Here is a 21738-nt window from a genome sequence, read left to right on the forward strand (position 1 = left end):
CAAATTCTGTGGAAGGTTACTGCAAAAAAGTTTATATTACTTTAAGCTAGCAATTTCCTGTTGTCTTATACACCTTTTTGCCTTATGGCTCAACTTTGAAGTATGATTTAATTTTTTATAACTTCCCACATGGTTAATTTAGAGACAACTGGTTGGAGACAACATCAGCAGGACGAAATATCAGAAACCCCGTTGACCTGTGGATTGCTTACATATGTTTTAACTACATCTAAATTTTAAATTTTCTTAATTTTTTTAGGTTACAGTGACAACCGCACAAGGCAACACCACCAGCAACCCCTCCCTACCCTACAGAACAAATCCTGCCCCTCCCTTAGCAGGTCCTACCGTCAACGGTACTGCTCTGAATCACACGACTTTGTTGATCACGTGGTATCCACCGGAAATCAAGCAGCTGCGTGGCGCTGTAGTGACATATATAGTAGATATCGCTGAGTCTTCACTTCCGGGAGCACCTGTCAGTCGCGTGGGTCAGTTCCCTGGAAACCGAACTAGCGTGACAGTAAAAAATCTCAAGGCCAACACTTATTACACTTTTTATGTAAGAGTCCTTTACGTCTTTATCATGTTATTGGGCTATATTGATAGTTTGAAGCCTGCATGTTTTAGAAATAACCCATGCATTTGAAAGTTATTAGAAATAGATATTACGTACAACTAAGAAATATTCAGAAATAATCGAAACCCAAGCGGATAATCGAATCCACGACCTTCCAAATACAGATAGGACGCTCTAGCCACTGAGCTATGGGCGTCGATATGGGCGTCTCACATGGCGAGCAGGTCGTGGGTTTTGAGGCTGGACTGAAGCAAAGCAACACGCTTATTTGCTTACTTACTTGCATCATGCAAGCACCTTAAGAAAGTGTTGTGTACACTTTGTGTACAGTTTGAAAGTTACTCCACTAAAAAATGAAATATAGGTGAGTTACAAATCCTCTACCCTGTTTTCACCAGGTTGAGTTGAACAACGGAGCGGGCACCTTCAAGAGTGATGCATTCCGGATAAGAACCTTGGATGGAAGTAAGCGTTAATTTTAGTGGTCGTTTTTCACGCGCTTAAGGTGGCTCCCCAGAGTAAATTGGCCGTGCGCAGCTCGAGCTCTAGTATGGCGCGACCTTTAAAAGCCGCGCGACTTCCACGCAAAAATTAAAACAAATATGGCCTCTCAGTTTCGAAATATTCCCCCGAAAAAACTTTATTAACTTTCTATTGAAGCTCATTGTGCAAAAAGTTTTATTAGTGTAGGTCAAAAACTTATGAGAGGAGACAATGTTACACCGGTTACAAGTCGCTATCGATCTCCATAAGAGTAAACTGTTTGTAGCTAGCGTCATTAGAAAATACTCTAAGGAACCACCTTAAATTTCAAGATGTTCTCCGCACGTACTGACTGTGGTGTTTGTGTTGTTCTTCTTAGTGCCCGAAGGATTTGGCCCTCCAACACTATACACTGTTAACAGTACTACTATCCGTGTGAGTTGGAGTCCACCCACAAATCCTAATGGAAATGTTATCCTCTACAAGATCTATGTGTGAGTACACACTTACGTTCAGTTCTCTAGACACAGTTGAACCTCTACATTGTACTAGCGTCTACCACCTCTTTGTAGCGACCACCTTTTTGTCTCAGCAGGCAGTCGATACATTCCCTTGGTTTAACCTCCTGCCAAGGTCACTCTGACTCCTCTGTCCCTAAGATTTCCGTTCTGGACAGCTTTGCATATGTTAACAAAACAAACTGACCTCGCCCACTATTAGCTGGCGTATGGTACACTATTAGCTGGCGTATGGTAGAGTGGTATGGTGGTAGAGGTCTTGTAAAGACTGTTTTGCCAAATGTTTAACTCATCATACGTGTTAACCTATAAAACTCTTTGCATATTTTTTTTGCGTTTGATGCTTACCTTAGATTGAGAAACAGTCCGTATTTTTGCGTAGATCAAGAACGCGGGAGCGGGCAAACGAAAGTCCTGGATCAAGGGTTGGAACTGAATGAAACTTGAAAACCGGCAATAATCTCACGCCGGTGCTGATTTTCAGAAGAAAAAAAATGACGGTTTTACAGTCTATGCTATAAACCTTAGACCCGAAAATGTTACTCGTTCAAACGTTTGTCTAACCGGGTAACAATCCTTTAGTTACAAAATAAACAAATGCTGTGTGTATAACACGTTGTGGCGTGTTAAAAATTCTGCTTGAAAGTGCCCATAACGTCAGTACAAAACATAATATTGTGCCTTGCAGAAACGACACCTTATGGACAAACACAAGCGGGGATGCACGTCAAGTCCTTGTCTCTGGGTTGCAGCCATACACTTATTATGTCATTAAGGTGCGTACTAGAACACAGTGGCAGATCTTGGGGAAAGGGTCGGAGTCCTGCTGGGCCAAGAAGAACTTTTTTGGTTAAGAGTGCCCCACCTTCAGCTAAAAGTCTGGTGCCTTCACTTGGTGACGCCAGTAAATCGTTCGCATTGATTCCCTTATAAGTTTCGGCTCCACCTCGGTCATTTTTATCTTTCTTTTTTCGTTTTCCTGTCTGTTGTTTTTTTTTCTAAATTCATTTGTCGTTCAGCCTATACTTGATGCACATGGCATTCTTATAATTAATAATTCCTTCTTCTGTAATTGTAACAGGTTGCAGTTTGTACCACGCATGGCTGTACAATGAGCGACGCCAGAGCAGCAACTACGAATTCTGCAGGTGAATTTTTATTTCTTCTATTTGTTTTTATTCTAAACTCGCGAATTATCTTTTGGTCGAACTAGAAAGTTGAAGTTTCATTTGAGGGTCGGAGGTTTAGTACTGTGGGGTTGGGGAGCTCGTACATTGCCAAGTAATGAGATACTACCCATGTGGTTGCCCGCAAGGCGTTGTCATGGACTAGGACACAATATTACCAAGTGTCATAATCAGTGGTAAAGTAAATTCACATGAGTGATTCAAGATAGTCATCGTTTAGACAATCTAAGTACCTTTAGTTCGTTAGGATCCAGACTTCTATAATTGCACTTGCGAGAAGCACCTGTCTGTGGGTAGCCTGGCCACAAGTTGTCTCATCGGCCATTGTGGTCCACAACCAAGGAACACTCAGGTATAATAGTGACAGGGATGACGAGATATGATACGAATCCCTTTGGGAGCTCAGACATCCGAAGACGTTTGTGGGTTAGACATTTTGCAGTTACTTTCCTTGGGTAAAAGACTTCGGTACCGACCTTCTTTCAGGGGGAGGTGGGTGGGGGGTTGTTGACGACAATACATAGCCCTGGGTTCTCATTATTACGTCACACAATTGTGCCAGTACTTTTCTTTGTGTCAAGTTCGGGCCTTTTGCTTTTTTGAGGGGTTGAACAATTTAGCCTCATTATCCCCCACCCCTTTGGGGTCCCCTTCCGTAGTAGATTCAATTTTTCAGTAGTCCACAACTGTGTGAGAATCGAATACTAAAACTATTTTCTTATAATCCTTCAGCCCCGACAGGTTTCGCTGCTCCACGACTTAGAGCAAGTTCGACGTTCATTGAAGTCCGATGGGGTAAGAAAACACTTTCTGTAGCTTGTGGCGCGCACGTTGTACGCTGCATGCCGCCTATTAACTTAACGCTTATATGTAGTATTTCTTTCAATTAAAAGTAACCATTTTTTCCCTATTTCCCTCCTACTCAAAATCACAAGACAGGATATTTGGAGTGAACTATGTGTATTCGATTATTCTGATAACCGGGCAATGCTTTTCCTGAAAACTTTGCTGTGTCGCCCCTATCTAACTCTCATGTTGCTTTGCTTGTGTCATTGGATGACTAATGTTGTTTTTCTCCTTCAGAGCCCCCATCTCGTCCAAACGGAATCATGTCAGGCTACCAGATCTTCCGAAGAATGGTATACCAGTGCCCAACAAGGTACATGTACATACAGCTTTATCAATAACTTGTGTGAGAGAATTTTAAACCCACACTACTTCTTAGTATTGTATTCTATAGTCTCAACATCACTTCAAGATTAATGTCGTTCTAAACGAACTGTGTTGTATTTGTTTCAGCCCTCCTCCACAAGCTAAATGCACTTTCATAGAATGCCGTCTGTCAGAGCAGTTATGTGGTGTCACGTGTTATAATCCAGGCAATCAGGTGAGCCATACGTAACGCTGCTAATAATTCCACAACACTTATAAAACAAATATTGCTTCTAATCTTTTATAAACTCGAAAGCAAACAAATGGAAAAGGTTAAAATCGTGGAAAACAGCGGAGTGAGGCATCTTAATGACCGTAAACTGGAAGGAAAGTAAGACATTTTTAGCTTTAATCTGCCGCCATTTGAATTCACATGAGTTAAAAAACATTGGGAAGAGTCCCGAATTTGAGTCTCAACCGATTTTGATTTCCGTATCCACGTCCAAAAAATACACCAGCGCCCCAGATATACTTGAGTGATCTTTGATTCACACTCACTCACTCAGTCTGTGCCGTCGTTGCTGGTCCACTGTAATACCTTTTTTTCGGTTTTCCACGCTAGATTTGCTGTAATGGCGTTCTCTATTCACGTGACCCAGCCAAGACTTGTTGCGGCACAAACTACTTGCGGAAGAATACTCCCTCCGACGTCTGCTGTGGAAACACTTTCCATATCCAGCGGTCTGAGTATCAATGTTGCCATGGCGACTACATCCGGGTTCCTTCAGGCAGTGTATGTTGCCGTACATCTCAGGGGGGTAGAGTGGTGGGTCAGGGAAATGCCTGCTGTGGGGATACTCCTTACAACAGTGGAGGAAGCAAAGTGTGTGTCTGTGGTGCACTGTATGATCCTATACCTCCAAGAAAGTGTTGCGGTGGAAGCGTTGTAGCTTCTGCGCAGGTCTGCTGTGGTGATGAGGTTCGTGGGGCCGCGTATGACCTGGAATCTAGTAATGAGTGTTGTGGAACTCAGTACGTTCCTAAAGCTACGAGCCTGTGTTGCAGAGGATCAACGGGTGATGTTGTGGTACGTGCGATATTTTGATATTTTACTACTGTTATATAAAAAAAATCTAATTTGGAAGATTCTAAAGTGTGTTGAATTAATTAATTGCTTACAGTGAACTACATGGAGTCAGACGGGCCGCTTTGAGAATTTGGGGACAAGTGCAATGCAAACAGGAGCCCGGGTGGAAAATTGCAATTGTTTAGTGTAGTTAATTTTTGGCAAAAGACCCTTAAAGGGGCTGTGCTGTCATGGCTGTCTAGTTCATTTTGTTAATAATGCCAATTATGCATCCTTATTCGCTTTGAAACTTGAGAAATTACTTGTTAATGGCAACATTACAGCTTCGCGTCAAACAAATATGTCTTCCAAACACTAATTCTATGTCAAACGTTAGGCTAACAGAATTTCAAAAACCACATTTGTAATCCGTTTCAATCTTCTTGGAGCTTTTCCCTCCGTTTTTTCTTTTGTATTTGCTGTTCATGTTATGAACAGTTAGGCTGCGTGCAAACGGGCGCAACAACTCCCAACAATGTTGGGAGTTGTTGCGTGTGTGTTGGCAGTGGTGTGCAAACGGATGCAACAACTCCCAACAAGTCTGGGACCTGCAGTGCATCGTAGGAAGAATACAGCCCATAAGTCTTTGTAACCATGTGTAATGAGCGTAGGTGGCCCCAACAATGTTGGAAGAGCTGTGCAAACGGATCCAACATTGTTGCGCTACGCTTCGGTGATCACGGAACAAAAGAAATGTTGGAAGTTGTTGGCTGAAAAGTTTCACCGGTTTCAAACTTTGCGCAACAACACGCAACAACTTCCAACAACATGCAACAGGGTGTGCAAACGGACGCAACATGTAACATCCAACAATTTTGGGAGTTGTTGGCTAACAATGTTGCGTCCGTTTGCACGGAGCTTTATCATTGTTTCACTCAGTTTGGTGGCGGTTACCACTGTTTGAACTTTGATCAATTTCATGACACAGATCCCTTAATTTTACAGGTGTACAACTATACGAGTGCAGCCGACAAGTCTGCATCCAGTTACAAGTGCTGCGGTAAAAGACGGGTCGATAGCAGTTTGAGTTGCTGCAGCGAACAAGGCTATAATTCTAGTTACCAGACATGCGCTTCCAAATCAAGCAACGGGACCGTGGGCTGTGGAATGGGCACCATTTGCAACCAGACCGACGCAAATGTGGCGATGTGTGATCGATGCGATTTTGACAACACGACATTACTCTGTGGTTATGTACCGGGTTATTACGACCTTTCACCGACGACTGCTGTGCCGCGCGTTTGTGCGACAGGTTTTGTGGAGATCCTCAACAATCGGTACAACCCAAACCTCCGATTCTACAACGACACTAACTTGTCTCCGCACACTCTTTACGATTATTACCTAGTAGCTATAAATAATGTAGGCAACGCGTCAAGCCCAGTTGCACAGAATCGTACGTTGATGGGCCGCCCTGCAGGTCTCTCGCCGCCAGTTGCCGTTGCAATATCTTCATCAGAAGTCCGAGTCACGTGGACCAAACCAACGACACCGAACGGTGTTATTGGGGAGTACAGACTCACACGAATTAACGGCCAAACCGGTCAGCGCCGTCTGGTATTTAGCGGTCTCAATATGACATTTATAGACCGGGCACTGGAGCCTTTTACTGGATACCGATACGTTATTGAAGCTTGTACGACACAATGTGCATCAGCGGAAATGACATCACTTATTTACACTGACCAGGCCGCCCCCGCTTATGTCAATGCTACTATTCTACTTCCGGTGAACTACAGTGCTATAAACGTGACATGGATGACACCTCCTAAGCCAAATGGAGACATCATTCGATACAACGTGAGTCGTGTGGTCAACAGCACTTTCAAAATTCGTTTGAATCCTAATGACAAGGGCCTGGGTATGAGTCTTTTGATTGGTGGACTACAGCCGTACACAAACTACACTTTCGAAGTTATCGCTTGTACAAAAGTAGGTTGCACAGCAAGTCCGCTGGCATCCACACGAACACTGCAAGCACCTCCTGAAGGTGTCCGTGCGCCGAACCTGACCGTCACCGGCTCGCGAGAAATCGAGGCCACTTGGACAGAACCAGATATTCTTAATGGCGTAATAGTAAAATACTCGCTCTTTAGAGGAAACTTGCTTGTCTACAATGGCACGGATGTCTGTTATAAAAATAACGAAGGCAAGGATGTCTGCACCTTCGAAGATAAAGGAAATGGTCTACAACCTGTAACTACATACAGCTATTCAGTTTCTGCCACTACTGGAGGGGGTACTACACGTAGCGGTGTCACTACTGCCACCACCCCCGAGAGTTCGCCCGAGGCTATTCCCAAACCACGCCTTGCTGTTCAAAGTGCTTACAGTATACTCGCAGAATGGGATGAACCAGGTCAACCGAATGGGAACATTACGAGCTATGCAGTGGTTGTGAATGGAACTGAATATGATGTTGGGCTAAATAAAAATAGATTAATCACTGGACTGAATCCATTCACAGTATATTCTGTCCGCGTCAAGGCTTGTACAGCAAAAGGCTGTGGATTAGGAGATCGTGAATACGCTACTACCAATGAAGCTGCACCCATCGGTCAAGGGGCTCCCACGCTAGTGGCGCAGGAATGGAACATTGTGCAGATTTCGTGGTCACCTCCCGGCTCCCCGAATGGAATCATCACTCGTTACGAGATATATCGCAGGGTTGGAAGTAGCGCTCCACTTGTCGTCTGTGTTACAACGCAGTTAACGTGTCTGAACAGCGGTTTGTTGGGTTACACTGAGTATTCCTATAGAGTACGAGTTCGAAATAGTGCGGGCTCTGTAGACGGACCGTGGAGGAACGTACGTACCCTAGAAGGACCCCCACAAGGTATCAGCCCACCCTCTCTGAATGTGCTCAACTCTACTGCTATATACGTTTCTTGGACAGCACCCTCTCAGCCCAACGGTATTGTCACGCATTATGAAGTGCGTTACCGAGAAGAGTTACAAGTCCCTGGTAACGCCAACATCACTGTAGCTGCACGTGTTGCTAGTAACGTCCGGAACATCACGGTCAAAGGTTTAAAGCCGTATACGGACTATCAGTTCTTGATTGCCGCAATAAATAATCGTCGAGAAGGGACCAGTGCTTGGGCGATAGCTAAGACGAAACAAGCCCCACCAGCCGACCTTAGACCTGTCCAAGCCGATAAAGCAGCGGATGGTAAAAGTATGCGCTTGTTCTGGGATGAACCAGGAAATCCAAACGGTCTCATCACGCACTATAACCTCTACCAAGACGGAGTTCAAATATACCGAGGTGCACCACGCGAGTATACAGTCTCGAGACTTATTCCTTACACCTCGTACGAGTTTCAGTTGGAGGCATGCACGGTAGCGGGCTGCACGCGAGGCCGCTCGCAGGTCATTTTCTCCGCCGAGATAAACCCTCAAGGACAAGCTCCGCCACTTATTGGATTTAAAAACGCAACAGCCATTCAGCTCACCTGGAAACCACCAGTCGTTCCAAATGGTGTGATTATCCGCTATGAGATCTATAGAACGGTCACAGCAGTGCAGAGCCGGCGAAAACGCGCCGTCGCGCCGTCTTCGTTGGTCTATTCCACCAATGATACAAACCAGACGGATTACCAGTACATGGACACGGGATTAATGCCTTACAGAAGCTACAGTTATTTTGTGCGAGTAGTCAACAAGGGTGGGTCCACTGACAGTGACCAGGTTACCGTGACAACAGACCAAGCTCCTCCCGCATCTATGGACGCCCCACGTGTAACATCCGTGGACGCTCATTCTTTGAACGTGTCATGGACAAAGCCGCTTGAGCCGAACGGCGTGATACAGTATTATATTGTGTTTAGGAACGGTTCTGTCAAACACAAGAAAAACGAGTTGAGCTTTTTAGATCAAGGTTTAGATCCTTACACCGTCTATAGCTACACAGTTGAGGCATGCTCCGGGGGAGGCTGTACAGAAAGCTCTCCATCAAGCCGTCGTACATCTCAGGCTCCGCCCTCAGGAGTACACCCCCCTGTTCTACGAGCGCTGAGTCCGGTAGCTATTAGAATATCTTGGAGAATGCCGGAGAAGCCCAATGGTGTTATCACCAAGTATCAACTCTTCCAGGCTGGAGAGGATTTCCTGCTCTATGAACGCCTTGCAATGTCATTTGACATCAGCAACAAGGAGCCGTACACTAAGTACTCGTTTTACATCAAAGCTTGTACTGTCGCGGGATGCACACAGGGTCCTGCAGCTGAGGTCCGCACATTAGAAGCCAAACCAGAAGGACTTGATGCTCCAACTGTCACTGTTGGCGGCTCGGCGTTTGTGCGTGTTGAATGGAACGCTCCGCGAGAGCCAAACGGCTTAATCTTGTATTATCTTATAACGCGAAATGGTTCTCAAGTATATAACGGCACTGATGTGCGATTCCTTGATTATGCCATTGCTCCATTCACAGTGTATGCGTACGTTGTGACGGCAGTCAACTCTGCCGCCCGCTTGTCGAGCCCGCCTGGATATAGTCCGCCTACAAATCCTGGTGCGCCAGATAATGTCAGCACAGCAACGCTTGAAGTTCTTAGCCCGACGTCTATGAAAGCCACCTGGTCTGTGCCGGGAAAACCAAACGGCGTTATAACGAAATACGAAGTGCTGTATAGTTTTAAAGGAGCTCAAGGCAACGCTCAAGTTAGAAGTGCTGGTCTTGCAAAGGAGCTCACCTTAACTGGTTTACAGCCTTACACAGAGTATGAAGTAAGAATTCGCGCTTGTACAAAGGAAGGATGCAGCACTGGCGAGGCAGTGTCCGCACGGACGCACGAAGCGCCCCCAGAAGGTCAGAGCCCTCCGGACTTCCCAAGCTTGCATATCACTGCCAGGAGAGTGTTAGTGAATTGGAATGAGCCACAAAAGCCTAATGGGTTCATGTTACTCTATCGAATAGACCGACGCGGTTATTCTTTGTCTGGCAATCAACAGCAGGTTTATGGACCGGTCGTTTCTGTAGCGAACGTGACAAACGGCTCCGTGTTGGAATTAAACGACACAACTGTGAAGCCGTATTTCAGATACCAGTACCGTATTATTTCTGCTAACAGCGCTGGTGAGACGGCGAGCGATTGGTCAGTAGTGCAAACATTAAGCGCATCGCCTGAACAACTCAGAGCCCCGCAGGTCAACAGAACGCATTCGTTTAGTTTGGAAGTGTTAATCGTAGAACCTGGGACTCCTAATGGTGAAATAAGAAACTACATTTTAGAAGTCTCTGGTGAAAATAAATCTGAAGGTTTGACTACTCTCCGGGAAGTCTCCGGGCTCGAGCCCTTTACTGTGTATGTGCTACGTGTTTACGTGTGTACTGATGGTGGGTGCGCTGTGGGACCCAGTGTTAACTGGAGGACTGCGGAGGGAGCCCCTGCACAGTTCTCTGCTCCACGCCCAGTGGAGATAAATGCGACTACAGTTGTGCTGGAATGGGACGCGCCGGGAAAACCCAATGGAAACATTCAACGGTGAGTCATTGTTTTTCTTGTTATCATTGTTGTTGTCGTTTTTCTTGGTAGTAGAGGAAACAGGCTGGCGCAGTGGTGAGATCACTCGCCTGCCTGACCGTTATGAACCGGTGCTTTTAACGCAAAGGTCACGGCGCATGTGGCTTCAGCCTCTTATTTTTCCTGTTCCTTGCTCTGAGAGGATTTTCTCCTTTTAATTTGATCTGGAACATATGACCACTTGTTAAACAGTTCTTATTAAAAACTTGTTGTCAGCTTGTGCTACTTTTATTTGTTAAAAAATGAATGTCTTTTTATTGTTTTGTTGTTGTTGTTGTTTGTTTGTTTCTTTGTTTGTTTGTTTGTTTTTGGATTTTTATTATTTTTAAAATCTTCCTTCCGAGGCGGATAAGCAGGGGAACAAGGGTTGTGGCTTGATGAAAGGGCCTCTCATAGAGTGTGGGGTCGCAACAGTAATGTGACGCTATCCTGGGTGGGAAAGGAGGTTTTGCCCTGCATAGGCTTTATGTATTTTCCCACTTTGATAGAGTTTTCAATCCATTTAGTCTGGTTTATGGTACATGAATCAGACAATTGTGGTCTAGAATATGTTAACATTTATGGAAATTGGTCACAAGTATCAGGATTGTAGTTTCTGGTTCCAAGTTAGTCCTGTTAAAGTAAGGCATTTTAAGGGTTTAAGGTACAAACTGAAACACTCCATTCCATGTATGACCAAATCTCGTAAGCGACTACCTCCCATAAACGACCGACAATCGAAAACACCAAAATTTTCCCAATCAAAGCCTTACAGTTGGAGCCTCCAGTAAACGACCTCCTCCTGTATAAACCGCGACCACTTTTTGGACCTGACGGTTAATGATTTTCTATTTTTTTTAACCCCTTGTAAGCGACCACTTGACGCATTTTCTGATCCCTATGTTAGGTGTGTGCACTATGCTACTTAGAATATGCGACGAACTTTAGTGGCAACATGGAACTGCACATGTCGTAACTTAGACATATTGTTTTATTAATAAGTTATTTAAGTAGTGTCCCCGATTAGTAGGCCTGACGGCAAGCTAGAAGACTAGACACTTACATAAAGTTGTTGATTGTTGATTGATTGAGCATGCAATAGAGTAAAGTAAAGTAGATGTGCTTGAACCTCGGCTCGGAAAAGGCGTCCTGTGGTTCGATTCTTTTAAACGACCACTTCTCGTAAGCGACCACTCAATCTTTGCATCTTTAGTGGTCGCTTACGGGAGGTTCGACTGTATTAGACTGCGAGCAGTCTCTTATTTTTCTTTGAAGTGACAGTTGCTCCAGGGCACGCGCGAGGGCGACGAGGAGCGAGGCCGAAGCCCAACAGTATACTTATTTCATTGCTTATTTACAGGTACGAGGTCCTGTATCATGAGTCCTGTGCTATTGGCTGTCCTACAGGCTTACCTGTGAGTGGCACAAATGTAGGTCTGTTACGGCGGCATGTAGTGCGAGACCTGTCTCCTTACACTATGTATAACTTCAGGATACGTGTTTATAACACACTTTACTCAAGTCTGTCAAATGAGCAGGCCGTCAGGACCCAAGCATCAGGTATGGTGATAGCTCAGCTACTTATATGAGTGTCGCCAAGCTAAATCGAAGTAATTGCCTCAATCATGGACAAAAGTCTTTTGGTAAATTTATTTGCATTTGTGGGGCTTTGCTCTAGTCACACATGCCCAAGCCCTCCCGCACTCCACAAACAAAGTTGTTTTCCCGAGTGTCAACATGGTTCACAGTTTTACGGTGTCAGTATGGTGTAGGGTCGGGGGAGGGAGAACTGTTTAATGAGGGCACCCACAAATTTAAAAAATATATATGAATACTGTATCACTGTCCCAAGGGAGTTTTTCCAGGGTTATAGTTCTCAACATGCCCCTAACATCAAATGAGCAAATCAGAATTCGAAACAAATTTATGTATTTGGTCCAAATGTGGGAACGCGAGTGAGTGAGGTAGTCAGGGTAATGATTGGTTGAAAAGGCGGTGAGAGATTTTGTCCAACCACGAGGGGCTACATGTACCGAAAACTGCCGCTTTTATTTGTTTTGCGGGAAAACATTTAAAAGCTTGCCATTGTTTTCAAGCTTGGGCTAAAGGTTCGCGCATGCTCATTTCGTAATTCCGCCCTGAACACAGTAATAAGCCCATCTACCAGTAAACAGGTTTGTAAGCCCTCCTCAAACCCGTTACAAAGATTAAAAAGTTCAGGGCTCCTAAGGGGCCGTTTACGGTGTATTTTTGAATTCTGATCTGCTCATTTGATTTTACGTCGCTCACACTCTACACGATTCTCTCCAGCTCCCATAGTCACGAATGTAAGACCACGAGTGAATGTGAGCGGGTTCCAGGTAGCCGTGGACTGGAGCGAGTCCTTCATCCTCAACGGTCCATTGGATACTTATGAGTTGTTGGAAAACGGGCTACTAACTTATGAGGGGCCGCAGAACAAGAGAAACCTGGGAACTAGAAATGTTGGAGAATACACTTACATAGCTAAAGCCACCACTTTAGTCCAGGGGAGAAAGATCACCGTGACATCGCCTCCTAGTGGTACAGTGCAAATACAAGGTAAGTACCAGTGAGGCGTTACACTTGATCGACTGTGTTAGGAGTCGTCCCTAATTAAAATCAAGTCGTGAAGGGTGAAGTGGAGATCAAAAGAATTGAGTCTAGCCCGTGTTATCGACGAAACTAAGCCTTTTGTTAAGTCTGTCAGCGAGTCAGCCGAAATCCTGGTTCTGGGTACCCACTAGTGTACAGAATTTGAGTACGCCCCATAGTCTAGTCTCCCCCGCAGCCGTTTTTTGGATGTCACACGAGCGTTGCGTGACATCCCAAAAACGGCTGCGAGGGAGACTATGATTAGTCAGGTTGAAGAAAAATTCGAAACGCACTTCTGGTAATGCATTGAGGTCATTGAGGGCCCCGGAAAAGGATATCAGCGCTGCTTTGCAGGCTTAGCCAGGCCGGGTGAGATTACAGCAAAAATTGTGGATCTGAACAATCCTTCTTGACAGAGACGGCCATTTGCATTGTCGAACAACGGAAGAAAAGTATGGTCTACCGTTTTGTTTTTTATGCATTGAGTCCATTGGGGGCCCCGGAAAAGGATATCAGCGCCTCTTTGCAGGCTTAACCAGCCCGGGTGAGATTACAGCAAAAATTGTGGTTCTGAACAATCTTTCTTGACAAAGACGGCCATTTGCATTGTCGAACAACGGAAGAAAAGTATGGGCTACCGTTTTGTTTTTTAGTGCAATAATGCACCGGAAAGTCATACATGTCAATTTTTTCGTGTTTTTTTTCTGCCATATCTACAGGACCATGCTTCGCTACCGTGACAACGTGACGTAACGACTTCTCCTCTCCATACTATTAATAGATTTATAATTCCTACAAAATCCTTTTTCGTGTAAAATTGCTTTTGGTATTCGTATCTTTGCCTAACGTGGTATTCTTGGGGAAAAAGAGTCATTCGGCTGTCCCCAAAGTTCCGATGAAAAGGATTTATAGATTCTTTTCGTGTGTTTCTTTTTTCGAATGAGCGGACCCATAGGTCAAACAGTAATGTGAGTTTCTTCCTGACCGTTTTCAGGTGAAGTCGCACCGGGAACTACAGCGCCACGCACTGATTCAGAAGAGTGGTATAGTAGCGCGTGGTTCATAGCTGTCATGGCGCTGGTAGCCATCTTGATCCTGTTTATCCTGTTAGCGCTTTGCCTGTGGCGAACAAGCGGAAATAGAACGGTTTACGTGCGTGATCGAGAGCCTTTGCCTCCACGCACTAAACTCAGGTCCAGGCCCCCGTCAATGTCCAGTCTTTACACGTCCAGTGACAGGAAGAACGGAAGCATGATTGTAAGTTCTTTTTGTTTTGTTTAACGTGGTAGCGCTGCCCCAAAAGTACAATCAGCCGCTGGTGATCTCATTACCCGCGAAGACGAACATTGAAAAAGACAGGATATGCGTACTTGCTCACGAGTTACGTGACGAGTCACATGCATGTCGGATCAAAATTGGAATGGGAGTGTTTCTGATAAAATATTTAACTAAGGTGCAGTGTTCAATAATCAGATAAGAAACTAGTAATATAGATCTGTCCATCTGGACACTAATCTCTTTTTTCAGCAAGGAAAACAAGCAGAATGCATCCAGGAGTACAATTTATTAAACGTGAAAACAACCATTGAACAATAGTTTTTTTAAATTTTCTTCATCATCAATCAGGACATGCAGCCGATGCCAATGCCGTACTATAGCAGTACCACCGCCTTGTATGATAGCACAGAGCGTCTCAACAGATTGAATGAACAGTATTGCTCTTACCGCTCTGGCAGTGGACACAAGGTCCCTCTGGATGGAAGTCAGGACTGGGATGGATACCTCAAGACCTACAGCAGGGACAGGGATTCTGGACTGGTAAGAAACTCTTTCCCGGCCTTCTACTCCAGTAATGTATTTTTGTCAAAAAAAAATACTGCACAAATCTGTAAAGCGTTGTAAAGCCAAAAAAAACCCTGTAATCTGGTAAAATGCACGGGAAATAAAGTTTCAAACTGATGAGGGACGGAGGGGGAAGTGATTTCCAAGACAGTTCGTCTTCGGGCAGTATTTTTTATGATAAACCTACCGTAGACATCCACCCTAGCCCAGGCAACATTCATCTTGCCACTGGCCATTTTCCCCTCATCCTCTTAATGATAAAAAATGTATTCTAATTTCACGGTTGTGTCTGAAGTCCCGACCCTCAATATTATCATTTGCTCATTAAATATTGCTTGCTGCGACTTACTTCCCTTCCCTTGAAACCCAGCTGATTTTGAAACGCAAATTTCCCTTCTATCAAGCTCGCCTTTGTATGTTCCTCAAGGAAGGCCTTTGAAAATGTAACCCCGGGGCTTCTTTGGGAAGTTTGCAACATTTCACTGATCCACAATGTGTTTGAAGACGTTTCCGTATATTTCTGTCACTAATTTAATTCTTTTGTTCGTAGTACGACGATGAAAAACTCGACTACTCAGACAGCGAGCCAGGTACTCCTTACCAGACATTCAAGCGGGAGCAATACTTCACAGATACACATTTATAATATTAATTTTCTAGTAACTGTTGTTATAAGTTAAAGCCAAATTGTATATTTTGTTATATGAGTATTCTTCTAACCAATGTACCTTTTGTTATAAAATTTTTCTCTCTCGCAGTTATGAGAAAGTGTGATGTGTGAAAATATATAGAACCATTTTTCAAATACTTTTGATGTATTATAGTTTTGTTTTGCTTTTTTAAAATTGACTGGCAGTGGCTTTAATTTTGCGAAGTGTTAAGTCCTGGACACACGGAACCATGTGACAATATTACACACATATCGTGCGTGAACAGTAGAATCACGGTTGAGCGAATAATTGACCTGTTTGAGCAGAATGTTACGATAATTGCTTTGTATTATTTGTAGATAGCCCTACGAGAATGAATAATTTGCGATATCCTGCAAGCAAGGCTTGTTCTTGAAGGAAATTGTAATGAACGAATGCAAGAGTTATCTTATTTTTATTTTCATTTTATTTTATTTTTGATTAAAAGCGGCTTAATTTTGAATAAACAAACGCAAGCATGTAAATCTTTTTTAAAAAAATCCAAGCTATTCATATTAAAATATATTTGTACTACAACAATACACCTTTCTTCCTTTTGTTGAAACCTTAATACCCTGATTACAAATTTAATCACCTATTTTGGCCAAGTTAGTGAAGGTTTTTCATTCCAAGGGAGTTTATCCAGCAAAACCGCATATAAATAAACCATTTTCAATTTTGGTAGCCTACGTACAGCCGCCCTCTCCTCTTAGGAGAGCTCTACAGAGGCAATGCTTATATTAACCCTTGAAGCCCCAATATCCACTTGCAAATTCTCCAAACTGATCTCTATACATTTCCTTAAAGAATGCGTTGAGAGAATTTGATAAAAAATCAAAGCGTTTTCTCTCTGGTGATCATTTTATTAATTCTTATAACCTAATCTCTTGACATTGTATGCATATCGTTAGGAGGAAATTGAAGTTGGTCACCATTGGGACTTAAAAAAGGGTTAAAACATGTTTCATTATGTCCGCGTGTTAGGCCTGCGTTGGGTCTGGGTTAGAGCAATTGGACTACCATTGCGCAAAACAAAGTTACCTGCGCCTGTCATGCGTCAACGTGTGTTCTTCCAAGGTCTTCATGTTTTTAGACCAGCAGAGCGGTTACTGATTAAATGGGGCTCTGGATCAAAGAATTGCTCACACGTTAATGCGCAAACTGAAACCCCAAATTTCGAAAACGTTTGCTCACCGGTACATAGGAAAGCAACTGCTTGGTAGCTTTCAGCAAGAGAGAATGATCATTCTCTCTTCCTTTCAGCTGAATTCAAGAGATAGGAGAGATTTTTTAAAACATAGCCAAAGAAATCCAGTTAATATAGTTGACATTTTCGAAGCCTGCCAGTCCTCTTTTACAAAAATGGGGGGAGTTCTGCGGGAGGGGGGGTAATTGATCTCCACCCTTAACCAAGGGAAGGGGAACACGACATAATGACTTTGCATGCGCCTTTAAACGGCTCCTGTCTCTTTTATCGTTTTTACTTTTGAAAAGTACGGATAGGAATCGAAACTACAAACTATATTGGTAGATCTCTTTGGCTGTGTTAAATGAACACCCTAAATTCATCTGATTTATTTCTAGTCGGATGAATTTCTTCACGAACTTCTGATTTGAACTGCAATCTCCTGATGGCTGATGGGAATCGAACCGCAAACTATATAAGTAACTTTCTTAGGCTGAGTTTAAAACACTCTTAATTTATTTGATCTATTTCTAGTCGGATGAATACCTTCACGAGTTTCATTTGAACTGCCATCCGCTTCTCAGAAAAATGACAAGAAATGAACAGTTTGACAGGGAAGGATGACTCTGAGTCCTCTCAGTTGATATTCGCACTTCACGGCTTTAATTTGATCTCACACTGTCAGAAATGATTATAAAAGTCAATTATGCATGCCTTGAGTTCTGACACTAATTACACGTATAAGTGGGTTACACTCAGTCATGGCAACACGCTGCAAAAACAATTTCTATTCATTATTTGCACTCTTAACTCTGAAAAAATCATAATCCGAGATTGTGACGTTTTTCTCTTCAGGCACGTTTGTCACTTAAGATTCGATTTCTCATCAATTAATGTTGTTCAGTCTCCGGACCACCTTCTAGCATACCTCTTCTTTTCTAGTATCATCTTCACTGTTTCCCGGACTGGCCTCCTTAATTTTGTCCCGCGTCTTTCATCTCTCTTTTCGTCTCCGACAAGTCCTTTTCGTTTGCGAGGATTAGGCGTTAGGAAAGTGGGGTTAGTATGGGATCTTTTCGTCTTTTTACCGGCCTTGCCTTCTACTGTGCTAACTTCTCTCAAGCGCCACTCACTCCTATTCAGTTGCCCATTGACAGGAAGCTCACTCTCGTTGAACAAAAGGTGGGGTGCGGAAGACAAGGTTGGGCGATTGTTTTCTCGAGATGATGGTGATTGGGGATGAGCAGAGTAGTATACTCTCTCCAGGCGAATCATGTCCACAGAATCCTCACAATCAGTGGCTGAAGAATCCAAAAGTTTTCCGCTAGGAGGTTTTACTGTAGCCTGCGGCCAAGAGACAGTTTGCATTAGATTTACACTCGGGCTTGGTGGATTTCCCTTTTTCTTCGGTGATAGCATTTCAGTCTCCAAACCAACCACGAATGTGATGAGTCTGGTGACTGTGTCCTCAGGACAGGTGTTGTTATGAGATTGCTTCGTCAATTCTGGGGATTGTTCTACTTTGTTTTTCAGCTGACATCTCTCTTGTTCTTCGGGGGAAATACTCCTTTGCTCTTCTTGGAGTTCAGGAGGATCCTGAGGCTTCGAGTCAGCAGAAATGTAGCTGCTCGGCACTTCCATTTTTAACGAATCGTTGAATTTATCCGGAATGCGTTTCATTGCTGAGGGACTCGGTCTGTCAACCCTGAAGAAACTGGGCGTTCTTCTCATTACGTCACTCGAACAGGGAGGGTTTATGGACTCACAGGTGTTATCTGCGCTAGTTTGCTTACACATTTGATGGTTTAAGAGGGCTTGCGAGTGATTTCCAAGTGAAGCAAGATCTTGTCGGCTTTTATTTGGCTGCTGTTGATGAAACCCGCTATGAAAAGCAGAGTATTGGCTTTGGTTTATCCCGCAAGATTCTGAAGGCAAACGAGTATTCTTTGGTTCGTCGTGAAGGTTAGACGTCTGAAGGGCTTGAACGTTAACGTGGTTAAGATGGCGCACTGACGGCAATTGAGTATGTGCTTGACCTCGTGCAAAATCAAGTAGCAGAGGAGCTGGTTTTGGATGATACAGGAGTTGCGGCTCATGGAAATCGAGGTGCGTCACATCACATCTTTTCTCACTTCCCAGGGGTGGACTATAACCCCTTCCTGAATTAGGGTGGGGGAGGCGCAGAGCAGAACATATCGTCACTTTTTCTGATTCGTTAGTTTGACTCTGGGCAGAACATCCACAGGCACTTGTCTGAGGGGCAAGGTCGGTAGGCTGAGAACAACCATCACCCTTGAAAGAAAGATCGATTGAATGGGCATTCTGCTGCTCTTTCTGTATAGTGTTCGATTCAGCATAGAAGGTGTAAACACTACTCATTTCCTTTTTATCACGGTAACGTGCATAACTAGCAGATGGAAAAGCAACACAAGGTGTGGGAATGACCGTAGAGTTGGCTTTTTGATGGAGACCTCCACCAGTAGAAGCAGCTGGACAACGAACTGGCAAATCTTCAAAAATGCGATCAGGAGAAGCACATTTTGTACGTCTAGCAGATTCAAAGGGCTTTCCGGGGGGACAGGTATGTGGGTTGGCTTTCGGATTGAGCTCCTGGACACCTTGGAAAGCTGTAGCAGTAAGCATGTGGTGTTGGACAACTGGAACATCTGGCCCCTGTATTTGCCGTTGAATAGAGAAGCTGTTTCCATACGGAGGATGACTCGAGGAAAAAAATTTTGGTCTGCTCTTGCTTTCAGCAATAGCACTTGTTGGATGATACCTTTTTTGTTGAATTGATTCTGACTTTTGTTGAGGTGAATTAGCAATTTCTCTAAGGCAATTCTCGATGGAATCGACATGTACCACCGCCGGTGCACGAATATAATTTGTCATGGGCTCAACAAAGTTTTTATTTACCAATGGAGAAGTACGAGGCCAAGTGGATCCTGCAAAATGACGCTTTAACTCCCCATCATCGTGTAAAGTTTGAGGGGTACGTTTTTCCACTTGAGATGATTGAATTCCGTGCGTTGAATGATCGTGGTTGCCCATAGGCACGGGCAAACCTCTCTGAGTATGATAACCACTTGGTTTCAAGAGAATTACCTCGTTCTCTGAGATGAATTCCGTTTGCCTTACTGGAAAGAAACCGTTTTGGCAAGTCTTGTAGATTTCAGCTTTCACCTTTTCTTGAGGCTTGAAACAATCCGATGTTTGAGGTCCGCCCTGGACAGATGGGCTGTCAACAATTTTTTTCAGACAAGGTACATAAATAATATGATATGCAGGATTTTCTGTTATTTTACATCTTTCGTCTAAATGAGCCTTTGGAGCTTCTTTTCTTATCTTCTGATCGAAGCAGCCAGTCTTGCCTTTTGTACTTGTCTGCTCTAGCTTATCAAGAGGTTGTCCACCACTGATCGTTGTTGAGTAGGAATGGTGTGTAAGACACTTCCAGTCATCACTTTCCATCGGGTGTGGCGAATATTTCTGGACATCAATGGCATTGTTATAAACAACCAAGCGTCGAGGAAATGATATTACAGCTTCCTTCATTTGACTAACAGTCTCGTGTGAGGATGACTGCTGACCATTAGTTCTTTCCTGGAAAAAAGTAGACTTCCTCGGCGTCTGGCAAATGCATTGGTGGGCTACGCTTGTCTTGTCTCCATGCAAAAGAAAGGAGCGATTTACTAAGCAATTATTAGTTGGTACTGACAGCATGATGAGCACTGCGAAACGTCTGTTCTTATCGACCGTCTTGCAATAAAAAAAACCTGGAAACGCAAAATAAAAACATAAAGTTAAAATTTGTCTCAGAGAGATGTAATATGTCTTTATCATATGAAAACTATATTCAAACGCTAACGTGGCAAACTGCGAGTTACGTCATCGCAACTGAAATGCTATTTTTGTCTTCCAATCACAGGTCGGTGTAATTCCTGTATCTAGCTGCTAGTTTCCAAAGCGTGTCCACCAGCTTCGTGCAGAGCACCGCCACATGTCACATGAAATCGAGGCTACGGTTCAAATTCACCACCCCTTGGAAAACTGATGATCAAATTGCCTCCTCCCCGGGACGGCAAAGGAGTCAGAAGAGCGGGGTATGACCGGGGGAAGATTTTGAAGCTTCGATTTGACCGATAAATGAAAAACAATTGTTTCTTGAGTAAAAAACAGGTCTGCACTTTTTAGTACATTTTTGTGACGTCCACTGGACAACTACGCGGACGTTAAAACATCTATGGATAGAGTCCTTTAGAATTCAACATTAGGATAATTGGCCAACATTTGACAAAATTATATGCAAGGGAGCGCGGCTCAATAAAGTTTGAAAGAACATGATTAAGTGACACAGACTAATTTCATATATATCAGTCCCAAGGGCAAATATATCATAAATTATTTACACGTCAGGAAACTGCCTACAAGGAGACGTCTCTTCCTAGCGTTAATATTTTCAAACTTGACGCGATTTTCACCGTACAAAATAAAAGCCCTTTGAAAGACAAGCACAGTCAAACCAAGTTAATATGGACACTGAGGGGGACATAGAAAGTGTCCCTATCTTAACGGGGTGTCTGTTTTTTAAAGCGGGTTGAATTTAGAGAAACTGAAAGGGCTTACTTTCCACAGAGATAAAGCAAACTGTCCGTAATAATGAGGTGTCCGTATTAAAGCTAAGTTTGACTGTACACTGTAATTTTCAAGGAGTTATAATAACTCAACTAGTGGGGCTAATTTAACTCCTTAAAGTGGAGTTATTTTTCGTGGAGCTATTTTAACTCCAAAAAGGAGTTTAAAGAACTCTTTTTCAGGAGTAAAAGTGACCCCAGATATTGAGGAGTTAAAATAACCC

At 43.6% G+C, this 21738-nt stretch overlaps 1 protein-coding gene across 1 annotated transcript in view; it reads left to right on the forward strand.

Annotated features, from left to right (window-relative positions):
- LOC140942766 (usherin-like) overlaps window positions 1-16228 on the forward strand; it is a 39798-nt gene extending 23570 nt beyond the window's left edge. Inside the window, exons 23-37 of the mRNA XM_073391755.1 lie at window positions 260-562; window positions 979-1045; window positions 1443-1557; window positions 2270-2357; window positions 2663-2729; window positions 3501-3563; window positions 3852-3927; window positions 4068-4155; window positions 4543-5007; window positions 5992-10532; window positions 11911-12110; window positions 12861-13130; window positions 14158-14420; window positions 14790-14981; window positions 15556-16228. Of these exons, the coding sequence (XP_073247856.1) occupies window positions 260-562; window positions 979-1045; window positions 1443-1557; window positions 2270-2357; window positions 2663-2729; window positions 3501-3563; window positions 3852-3927; window positions 4068-4155; window positions 4543-5007; window positions 5992-10532; window positions 11911-12110; window positions 12861-13130; window positions 14158-14420; window positions 14790-14981; window positions 15556-15651 (6894 nt within the window). The 3' untranslated portion in view covers window positions 15652-16228. The remainder of the gene's footprint in view (window positions 1-259; window positions 563-978; window positions 1046-1442; window positions 1558-2269; window positions 2358-2662; window positions 2730-3500; window positions 3564-3851; window positions 3928-4067; window positions 4156-4542; window positions 5008-5991; window positions 10533-11910; window positions 12111-12860; window positions 13131-14157; window positions 14421-14789; window positions 14982-15555) is intronic.
- Window positions 16229-21738: the final 5510 nt, after the last annotated feature.

The sequence above is a fragment of the Porites lutea genome, chromosome 7, assembly GCF_958299795.1.
Source record: "Porites lutea chromosome 7, jaPorLute2.1, whole genome shotgun sequence".
Classification (NCBI taxonomy): domain Eukaryota; kingdom Metazoa; phylum Cnidaria; class Anthozoa; order Scleractinia; family Poritidae; genus Porites; species Porites lutea.